This window comes from Pleurodeles waltl, chromosome 1_2 (assembly GCF_031143425.1).
Source record: "Pleurodeles waltl isolate 20211129_DDA chromosome 1_2, aPleWal1.hap1.20221129, whole genome shotgun sequence".
Lineage (NCBI taxonomy): Eukaryota > Metazoa > Chordata > Amphibia > Caudata > Salamandridae > Pleurodeles > Pleurodeles waltl.
This window is the reverse complement of record NC_090437.1, coordinates 85,634,448-85,646,464: the sequence shown is the minus strand read 5'-3', so window position 1 is coordinate 85,646,464 and position 12,017 is coordinate 85,634,448. Positions and strand designations below refer to the sequence as shown.

At 41.0% G+C, this 12,017-nt stretch overlaps 1 protein-coding gene across 1 annotated transcript in view; it reads left to right on the top strand.

The window, feature by feature from the left end:
• Positions 1-12,017, top strand: part of LOC138297076 (coiled-coil domain-containing protein 17-like) — a 327,301-nt gene that overhangs the window by 251,055 nt on the left and 64,229 nt on the right. The window contains exon 8 of the mRNA XM_069236583.1: positions 4,921-5,108. Within this exon, the coding sequence (XP_069092684.1) occupies positions 4,921-5,108 (188 nt within the window). The remainder of the gene's footprint in view (positions 1-4,920; positions 5,109-12,017) is intronic.

Here is a 12,017-nt window from a genome sequence, read left to right as displayed (position 1 = left end):
AAATATTTTCTGACGAGTGGGTTTACTTGTTTTGAGCAGTAAAGGGTGTACTGTGATCTCCAAAGACAGTGTTCTGCTGTATCATATAAATTAAACTTCAGAGAGGGAGAGAGATAATTACGTTTATGGACACTTTGTCCAAAAAACATGCAGAAATACAATGTGATTACAACCCATATGAAACATCGACATATAATACAACCAGATTACAAATTCCAGGTGCCTAAAATTAAAACTGAAGGTTCAATAACATTTTTAAATTGTGTGATTCCTACTGCCACATCGAAAAAGTGCATGTTAGTCAAAAGTGCGATTGCCTCAAATCTTGATCTAATCTGGGCCCATATTTATACTTTTTGACGCAAAACTGCGCCAACGCAGTTTTGCGTCAAAAAAATTAGCGCCGGCTAACGCCATTCTGAAGCGCCATGCGGGCGCCGTATTTATTGAATGACGTTAGCCGGGGATAGCCGCCGGCGCCGTCTGGTGTGCGTTAAAAAAAACGACGTACACCAGGCAGCGCCGGCGTAGGGGAAAATGGAGCTTGGGCGTCAAGAAATGGGGCAAGTCAGGTTGAGGCAATTTTTGCGCCTCAACCCGATTTGCACCATTTTTTTTTCACTCCCAACCCCCATAGAAATGACTCCTGTCTTAGCAAAGACAGGAGTCATGCCCCCTTGCCCAATGGCCATGCCCAGGGGACTTATGTCCCCTGGGCATGGTCATTGGGCATAGTGGCATGTAGGGGGGCACAAATCAGGCCCCCCTATGCCACAAAAAAAAATTAAAAAAATACTTACCTGAACTTACCTTAATGTCCCTGGGATGGGTCCCTCCAGCCTTGGGTGTCCTCCTGGGGTGGGCAAGGGTGACAGGGGGTGTCCCTGGGGGCATGGGAGGGCACCTCTGGGCTCCTTCAGAGCCCACAGGTCCCTTAACGCCTGCCTTTTGCAGGCGCTAAAAGACGGCGCAAAAGCGGCCGTACGTCATTTTTTTTTTACCCGCCCACTCCCGGGTGTGATTTTTGCCCGGGAGTATAAATCCGACTCACATGCCTCGGAGTCGATTTTTTAGACGGGAACGCCTACCTTGCATCTCATTAACGCAAAGTAGGTGTCCACACTAAAAAATGACGCTAACTCCATGGACTTTGGCGCTAGACGCGTCTAACGCCAAAGTATAAATATGGAGTTAGTTTTGCGTCGAAATTGCGTTAAAAAAAAACGACGCAATTCCGGCGCAAACGGAGTATAAATACGCCCTCTGATGTTTAAAAAAATGGTTTTAAAACTCTCTATGGGCAAGTATATAAAAAGGACTATCAATAAGAACACAGCGTATATAACATTTCATTTTTCAAAAGCATTGCACACACAATTGTTATACTGAATAGGTTTATACCATTCGGGTTTTGAGAAGATCAGATTACACACCAACGTGCATTTTGAGTAATTCTTTACAGGTTTAGGGTTGGGTAAATTAGACATGTAAGGAAAAAGGGTTATTGCGCCCTAAAGAATGAAATGTAATGAAGCACAATAGAGAGTTTGTTGAGTACATATTTAATATCCAACCTTTGGGAAACGTGAAGGATAGACTCTCTCAAAATACATTTAGGTGGGGAAGGCACCACAACGAACTATGCAGTTTTAATTTCATTCATTATTTTTATCAGGACTGTGGGATATTTCCTTTCACTAGTGGAAATTTCCTCCCAACATAGTTTAGATATTTTGGAAGCCTGTTTACAAAAGGACAGCTTATTTAGGAAGCTTACGAGTCTTACACATGCCATCTGGGACCAAAATGTGAAATGTAATTCTCGTAGAATACTTCGGATCATAGACCTCCAAGGTAGGCTATGAATGCCTTTTAATGCTGCGCTCACAACAGGCTAACACAGTTTCTAGGACCAAACCCTCTGCTCCAAACAAGTCCAACAGCAGGATTGTATCTTCAGAAACTTTCATAAGGGGAGCCAGTGATCCCCCCATTAATTTGATTGAATTTCACTAGGGATCCCTGTTTGTAGCATGGCTCTTGTCTTCACTGCCAGCCAATTTTAGATTCTTATGAAACATCAAACCTAAATACTTATATGAATTTACCACCTCAGTTTGATTCACATCGATTGACCATTTAAAGACTGTTACTTTTTTCCAAAGCTCATGATCTTTCTTTTATTTATTTTCATAGCGTTTTCTTTGCAATGAATTAATAATGCATCTAGTTTTTTCTGAAGGCAAATAGCAGTATAATCAAAAAGAATCAGATCGTCCACATAAATGTTACACAGGATAGGTTTGAAACTAATGATGGGTGAAAAGGATTGGGTTGTTTTTAAAGCGGCCGGAAGATCTGACACATAGACGGAAAACTGAATGCGCCAGAAGGCAGCCTATATGAAGAGCATTTAACATTTCAGTTCTATTTGGTAAATGCCCTGAATTTTCCAGCTCCTCTGCCCACTTTTCTGAGTGCAATGTCTGTTTAAATAAATAAAAGATCGTGGAGATTATTCCAGGATCTCAGTTTCCCCCAAGGGTTCCCTCTCAAAGGGTGCGAGGAAGTCAATAAAACAGCAGCACAACCTCTGATTCTCTCTCATCGATTTCTAAAGAATTGCCCACAGGGCGAAACAGTGATCAGTGGTAGCATGACCGTCGCCAAACAAGGCTGCCTTTATCAGACACATAGAAGAAGATTTTTTTTTTTTTACAATCATCACTTATCCACATAGAAAATACTATTACTTTTTGTAGGAATTTGTTCGGGGCCTTTGTTTAAACGTGTAACTGTGTAAAATGGTCTTGTGTGAAGCGCACAGATACCCTTTTGTGTCTTGTTTGAGCTATATAATATAGTGAAAGATATAAAAAATACTCCAAAGGCTGGATCACAAAATATTTTCTGGTGAGTGAGTTTACTTGTTTTTTGCAGTGAAGGGTATAATATGATGCCCAAACACAGTATACAGCTGTATCATGGAAAGTGAGCTTCAGAGATGATACCGTGTGACTCGATTTTTCCAGCATAATTAAAGCCTCAAAGGTATCCTGCTGGGTCACGTTGCAGGCAAGTTACTTGATACATGAATAAGATAACATTTTCCAAAACACAAAGAAGAAGAGGGATATTTCTACATTTATACATTTGCTTGATGGAGATGAAACACAGTGAATGGGCTGCCATCACATTAACTGTACAAAGAAATGTTAAATGCACTTTTTGTATTTCTGAATTATAATTCTGTTTCTTAGGTACAAGAGATTCGGGCAGAGTAGTTGTAATTTCTATAGTAAATAGAATTAGACGTTCAGGTTGCTGCACATGGTCGCTAGTTACAGATATATTGGAATTCCGGTTTAACTATAAAATAAAATAAAATACAATATCAGCGGGAGTGTGAAAGTGAGTCACTGCTTCCACTTTCAACAAAGGATGTCAGGAGTACGAGCTAGAGATATACATGTTTCACAACAAATAATAACAGAACAGTTTAAATATATGAGCATTAAATAAAGATCCTGAGAAAAAAACGGATTTAGAACTACCAAAGGCATTAAAATACCACCTTTAAGCTTCATGACTTTCCCGCACGGATTAATCTAAAACAATGCCATAGACCTTGCTTTAATTTAGCTCCTATCGTGCTCACTTTTTGATCTGACACCTAGGGTCTAGCATGCCATTAGGTAAAGAGGGGCAATTGCCAAGATGTATGGCTATTGATCTAATGGATGTCATGCCCTTTAACATTAAATTGCATTTTTTAGTTCTTATTTACACCTATGCAGTGCTTAATTTGTGCTTGTTGTTTCCGGTGCTGAGCACCGGCACTTATTTTTGAGGGCCTGCGCTTATTCTTCTGCCTCGAGCATTTGCTATGAGCAAAAGACACTTATGGGAAAGACGGAGGAAGGGAAAAACGAAAAAGCGTCACAAAGAGAGATGGCAGAAAGCTGCAGGAGTGAGCTGAAGGGGCGGGGGAGTGGCTTTAAATGGATTGAAGAGGCCTGAGAGGGCTTCAGGATTTCTCTGCCTCAATATTCCGTGTTCCCGCATTTAGTTGCAGCAGCCGCGTGTTTAAGTGGAGGGCTTTGGCACCGGCACGTTTTCATTTACAAATTAAGCACTGCACCTATGATTTACAGCATTGTGACATGGCGATTATGAGGAAGGAAATTCTATAGAAAGAACATAATCGTATTCTTGTTATTATTATTATTATTATTATTGCTTTTATTAAATTCCTCCCATATATAGACCGGATTTAAACTGAAGTAGAGGTTTGGAGTGCACAGCAGTATACCGCGTTGAATCCCATAGATTCTCCAGGCCTTGTGAATCTTGGTGACTGTAGGTATTACCAGATGGATATCATTTTCAATCTTCAAGAAGGACCCTTTGAGGTAGAAGTAGACAGAATTGTATTTGCTGAATATTTGACATTGGAGTGTGAAATATTTTATCAGGAACACAGCAACTAAAAAGATAACAAATAGCAACATTTTAAACTCTGGTGCATGTCTATTCATGGTCCATATGGGCCTCTTTGGCTTTTCACAGATTCTCAAAGAACCTTAGTACTTTTGTGTCAACCTGGAGGTGTTTAGGGGATTACAGGTTTCTGGTGGTATCGTGAAGTGCGGGGACATCAAATAGTTTTTAATCTACAATGATCTACAATGATTCAAAGACACTCCCACCTTCATCTGTTCTGATCTTCGGGTTCTGAACTCCTCTTTAGGGACCATGGAAACTGGTTTAGATGAGTCTTTTTTTGTCACAATACCACCTCTTTACAGTGAAAGCCAACAAAGTTACATTTGGCAATAATGTATTGAGAGTTTCTGATGATCTGATCTCTCACTTTTTTAAATTCTCTCTTGATGCTAATGAGTTTCCTTCTGTCTGCAGAAAAAGAGAGGTCTGCTGATATGCCAACTTTTCTCAGAGCCAACACAAGACAGAAAATGAAGACCCTGAACAATGAAATAGAACTTCTGAAGCAGGAGTTGGAGATCAAGCAGCTGAGGCGTCACCTGAAAACATCTGGGGCACGCGAGGCACATCAACAGGTCTCCTATTGTACACTCCCTCCAGTGGTAAGCATCTAGTTTGTAAGGGATGTTGGGAGAGTAATGGCTGTTGGCTATCTTATTATACCACATGTGAGAGAGGCGTAGGTATTTCTTGTATTCTTTTGTTAAATGTGACTCATTGCCTTCCTGGGAAAGTAAAAATAGATGGGAGAAAATATGGAATTCCACAATTCACTAACATAACTCCCACAATTTGTGTTTGAGGCAGAAGCTGTTTAATGTAGCTGTGGTGTGACTCATCATCTCATAGATGTGGATGTACACTGGCGAAAAGTGGATTTCTGGCAGGCATGGCAGGCCTCTGGCTCAGAGAACTCACTTCTGAGATCTGTGTGATCCGTGGGCTGCAATTTTGAGTCCTGATAGAAGTGATACATTAGTGTATCCTTCTGAGGTTAACAAGATGAGAAGCTAATATGTTTTATTATATGATTGATAAAAAGTTAACATTACAGAGAGTATTCATTTCAGAAATAAAATAAAAAAAACTGTAAAAAATGTGGATCATATTCCAATACCTTGTTGCATATGACATAAAATATTATTAAATATCAAAAACAATCATAATATGTTTGAAAGCACTGAGAATTCAGCAAAACGTGCACATGCAGATTCTAGAAAATTGGCAAATGTACTTAGGGGTTGCAGTGAAGAGATTTTAAAACAAAAGGCCACACATTCTCTGCAGGTTCTAATACCTTAAGAAATATTTGTTGCAAACTATTTTAGCTAGATTGTGGAAAGTATTTTTCTCTCTGCATACTCAGCTCTTCTCTAGTGCTTCTGAAAGTCATCCTTTATTCTGCGACCAGTATGATATTCGGAACCAGAAAATATGATCATATTACCCCTGTCTTCAGGAACTGCCAGCGGCTACCTCTCAAGGCCAGAATAAAACTTGAGCTTTCATGCATTACTTTTAAAATCATACAAACCCAATATCCAGAATACCTCTCAGTATTTCTCAAAATCTTTGGTGACAAAAAGAACCTCAGAAGCAGCAAGAAGATTATACTGGAAATCAAGAAATTCAAATTCTTCAAAGACCACCACCACCTCTGTCTCTCTCCATACGTCCACAAGACTCCACATCTGCTTCAACATATATATCCTTGCCCGTGTCCTAATTTTTCCCTCTGCTCCTTTTATTGCCCTTCCAAATACCTTACCCTTTCCTTCAAAGTTCCCCCTCAATACTGAGGACCCATCTTGTTGCCCCCTTCCATGCACTTTGTTCTCTATCCTTATCTCCTCCCTCTTCCCTACTTCTCTGTCTCAACAAGCCTCTGATGTGTTCCAACCTTAGGCCTTACCCCCTCAATCGTTCTCTTTAACCAGTCACCCTTGTCTGCCACTGCCATCCTCTGACACATTTCACCTGCTAATGTCTATTACTTTGTTCTGTCTGCAGAACCTATTTTTTAATTTCTTATCCATTATTACACAGCCCTTCATTTCTACTCTGCTTACTTTCCAGTTCTTTGTAAGATGTCGACATTCACCCCCATGTTGTTCTTATGTACAGTGCTAACACCATCCCAGTTGAGTTGCGTTTTATGAAAAGGTAAAATAAATATATGGATACATTTCATCTTTCCCTACGAACAGAGGGCTACTCATACATAATATGCAACATACTTTCACATACACTGTAATATAGTTTACAAGTATCTCAGGGGTTCTATACTGATTTCCACTCTTTCCTTTTGTGACCTTATGGTCAAAGTAGAAACCGTAACTTTATGGTACCATGCTTAGTCACCCAGAATATATTGGTAAGTAATAGGACAGCGGTGAGCATGACTGACAAGACGATCAATTACAGTTTCTTCATTGATCACCCCATATAGTCCTAGTCAAGTGGTCTAACCTTCATTTGTGTTGTTGCTTCTAGTATATTATATGCAGTGTAAGACATTCTGCTTTCCTAGGCACTCTGTAAATCAAGAGCCCTATTGCACGTATGAAAATTCTGCTGAAAGATTAGATGCTGCACCAGCCTGCTGCATAAGGATGTTCTTAAACAGGGTTTTTAAAGTTCCTGCATTAGCCACCCATATGCTGCAAGTGGTCATTACACAATAGGAGTAAAGAAACCTTATTCCCTCCGCTCACTGGGTGTACCTTCAAATTAATATTTGTTAATATTTGTTCAAGTGTATATTTGATTACCTAGACACCAACGTATTAACCCTTTACTAAATAAATAATATTATCAATTTAAAAACAGCCATAAAAGTCCATACAATAAATACAGTATAAAACAGATAACGTTTGCATACGATTGAAACATCGTTAAATCATGACAGATACAGGGTTTATCCTTTTAGAGCCACATCTAGCATATAATACTCTTCCTCCTCTGATGCACAGCTGCTCAGGAGGAACTGATTTCTTGCTGTGATGGGGGGAAGAAGGACTGCACCCACATAACTTAAACTCAAAAACCCAGAGTGACTTCAAGGGCCAGCTGACTAGTCTCCTGTTTTCTGAAGTCTCAGGGACATCAAAGACTTCCAACTCATTTACATTTACACCTGGACTCTGCCACACCAGTATAAAAAGCGCAACATTAAAACATAGAAAATGATCTCCAAGAGCAAACATTTATTCCATTGTTTTCTTGTGTACTCTAATTGTGGGCAAGAAAAAACGGTTTTAAATAACAACATCAAATCTTTTTATAGAAATCACAAAAAAGCATAAAGTACGAAGGGCTTTGTTTAGACAACCTATCACAGAGACATGGGGTCACTTCTGTGGGCAACTCTTCATTTTGGGTAGTGAGACTAGATTATGAGCCGTACCCAATCCTAATTTGGATAAAACATAATGATGTTGAATATTATTGACCAAAATTAAATAATACTGACCCGCCATAGAGAAACAGGGCATATAAAAGTCCACTGTCAGCTTACTCACCTCTTTTCTCAATCTTCAATCATCCCTGGCTTTAAACAAAATTCCATAAAATGGCTCTTGGCTACATATAAGACTTTAGATGGATCTCACTACACATCCATATAAAGGGAGCTAAACGTTTTATTCAAATACAAGAGCTAAGGGGTACAAGAAACATTGCTCACTGTTAAGCAGTCTAGTATGATCGATTTAGTAAAATGTGTTTCCTCTTTCGACCATATGGAGTGCCATAACAGTAAGGGCTTAAAAAAACAGATCCTCCAAATACTGCATGCTTACCTCCTTATGAACGATCAGGGATAACGCTGAGGTAGGTAGACATAATAGGCATCTCAAGAATGTGTTTTCCTCAACTTGGAAGGAATTACTAGTGGTATAACCCACAAACCAGCCCCATAGGTAACAGAAGACACTCCTCTGATCTTATATATCTCGAGCATTTCCTTGGAAGGGCAGGCACCCAATATAGTTGCAGACTTAAATACCTTGCGCAGCACCTACTCAGCCTTGATTTAGCGTTTAGCACCTGTTGTCCCCACATGCCATTACTTGTGAATAAAACTCCCAGATAACAAAATGAATTAACTCCAGAGATAGGGGAATCACCAATATAAAATAATCTACACTTTTATGGCTTAATTCCACATACCATTGAATAAGTTTTGGAAGTATTAATTACTATTTTATCAGACACCATGAACTCTCCGAATGCATTTATCAACTTCTGCAGCCTTATTGTAGTCCTAGATAACAACAATGCGTCATCGGTATATAAAAACACCGGAATAGGATGACCGGTGGCATTTGGGGAATCAACAGACATAGCCTGCAAGATTTTATCCACTCCATTAATAAACAGTGAAAACAGTAGTGGAGCTAATACATAGCCTTGTCTAATTATTCTTCCAACTCTAAAGGCTGGTGAACATTCACCCTTGGGACAAAACTGCACTTGTGAAGATAAATTCTCATAAAGACGTGACAAAAAAGAAATGATCTTCCTCAGTGCACCAAGGGAGATCAAAGTTAGCCAAAGGATGGAACAGTCAACCAGGTCAAACACACTACTTAAATCAACAAAGCAGAGGTAAAGGGATCCCGGCTTGTCCCTACTATATTTCCCATTTAACTGGTCCAAGTTTATACATTGTTCGACCGTGCCGAGACCCTTCCTAAATCCAATCTGTGCACCTGAAAGCACAGAATTATCCTGCACCCACTCCTTAAGCCTCATTAAAAGGATCCTGCTCATCAGTTTGACAGAGGAGTCACAGTATCTGCTTACCTCATCAAAGATGCACAATAACCTACGTGCGGGGGGTAGTATTCCGGCAGAAACTGTCGGTTGAAGATAAATGAGACACCTATCTGGCTCGCCACCTGTGGTAGGGAAACTGAAATAAAAACAGGGCTCCTCTTGGCAAGGCAAAAGCAGGTTTACTGTTGTGGCTGCGAGGGCAGCGATCCCCACTCAGGTAAAAAGCTGGTCTCAAATGGATGTTGGCAGAAGCTCCTTATATAGTTACATAACCAATGTTTATTACAAAAGGTCAAATAACAGGTTGCTCAACAAGTACATATTTGTTACAAGAAAATCATACCACCTCTGTTCTCAAACTCCTAATCTTTTCTCTACACATTCTTCATTGTAATTCTAACAATGCTTAACAAACCATTTATTAGTTTCATTTGTATGCATATGTGTTAGAAATGGGGTCTTTGGTTGGCAGTCAGGTTACCCCCTGTACAAGCAAGGACACTCACTCTAGTCAGGGTAAGTCACACACAATCCAAAGTATCCTGTGCCCACCCTCTGGTAGCTTGGCACTGAGCAGTCAGGCTTAACCTAGAAGCCAATGTGTAAAGTATTTGTGCAATAAATCATGCAATAACACAGTATAACACCACACAAATACACTACACAGTGTTTAGAAAAATAAATAATATTTATCTGATAAGATGCAGGTCAAAATAATTAAAATGCAATAAGTATATGTTGAGTTATCGCTGTAAAAGTGATATAAAGTGTCTTTAGTCTTTTGAAAGCAATAACTATCTCTTTGAAGCACAAAGTACCTGGGTTGCGTTCAAAATCTCCGCAAAGAACTGCAGAGGAGGAGATGCGTGGAAAACAAGGGGGGTGCGTCGATTTCTCGGGCCGTGCACGTCGATGCGTTGTTTAGTTTTCATGCAGGGACGGCTGTGTGTCGATTTCCGGTGCTCAGCCGTGGATCCTCTTCGGGTTGCGGGGTTTTCGGGCGCCCCGGGGACGATGCGTGGTTTTCCGGCGCTGACAGGACAAAGTCACAGGGGCTGCGTCAATCCGGTGGGCATTGCGTGGAAATTTCTACCGCACGGCAGGTGCTGAGTCGATTCCTTTCTGAAAGTCAAACTTCTCAATGTGAAGTCGGGCTGAGTCGTTCCGGTTCAGCATGCAGTGAATTTTTCACAGCAGTGCAGTATGTGCATAGTTTCTGGCAGGCTGTGCGTCGATTTTCATCGCACAAGAAGTCCTTCTTGTAGAGATGAAGGCCCATGTTTATACTTTTTTAGCGCCGCATTTGCGCCGCTTTTTGACACAAAATCGGCACAAACTTACAAAATACAATTGTATTTTGTAAGTTTGCGACAATTTTGCATCAAAAAGCGGCGCAAATGCGGCGCTTAAAAAGTATAAATATGGGCCGAAGTCTTTTTGGTCCTGAGACTTCAGGGAACAGGAGGCAAGCTCTAGCCAAGCCCTTGGAGAGCACTTCTCACCACAGCCAGAGAGCAGCAAGGCAGCAGGGCAACAGCACAGCAGCATTCCTTCACAGAAAGCAGTCAGGTTAATCCCTTGGACAGCCAGGCAGTTCTTCTTGGCAGGATGCAGGTTCTGGTTCAGGTTCTCTTCTCCAGGAAGTGTCTTTCAGGTAGAGTATCTACCTCAGAAGTGTCTGAGTTGGTAGGGGCAGAGGCCTTGTTTAAATACCCAAATGTGCCTTTGAAGTGGGCGAGACTTCAAAGAGTGGCTTAGAAGTGCACAAGGTCCCCTTTCAGTTCAGTCCTGTCTGCCAGGGTCCCAGTAGGGGGTGTGGCAGTCCTTTGTGTGACGGCAGACTACTGTCCTTTGACATGTGTCACGCGCTCCACCCTCCCAGCCCAGGAAGACCCATTCAAAATGCAGATGTATGCAAGTGAGGCTGAGTATCCTGTGTTTGGGGTGTGTCTGAGTGAATGCACAAGGGAGCTGTCAACTAAACCCAGCCAGACGTGGATTGTAAGGCACAGAAGGATTTAAGTGCTGAGAAAGACTCACTTTCTAAAAGTAGCACCTCTAAAATAGTAATATAAAATCCATCTTCACCAGTCAGCAGGATTTTGTATCACCATTCTGACCATACTAAATATGACCTTCCTACTCCTTTCAGATCAGCAGCTACCACCCAAACAGTATATGAGGGTAGCCCCAATGTTAGCCTATGAAGGGAGCAGACCTTACAGCAGTGTAAAAACTAATTTAGGAGTTTTAAACTACCAGGACATGTGAACTACACCGGTACTTGTCCTTCCTTTTGCCTACACAGCACCCTGTCCTATGGGTTACCTAGAGCATACCTTATGGGTGACTTATATGTAGAAAAAGGGGTGTTTTAAGCTTGGGAAGTACTTTTAAATGCCAAGTTGAATTGGCAGTGAAACTGCACACACAGGCCTTGCATTGGCAGGCCTGAGACAAGGTTAAGGAGCTACTTTAGTGGGTGGCACAATCAGTGCTGAAGGCCCACTAGTAGCATTTATTCTACAGGCCCTGGGCACCTATAGTGCACTCTAGAGGACCCTGCAGGATTTTGGAGTAGCCCTTAGCATCCATCTCCAAAAGGGCAATCAGGCAGTAGTTTCCAAGGTTTGCTGGATCACCCTTTTTGAAGAGAGCAGGTAAAATAGAGCCCTTTCAAGATAACTACTTTCACAATTGACACAGAATAGTGGAGACAGCCAGCAAGGCCA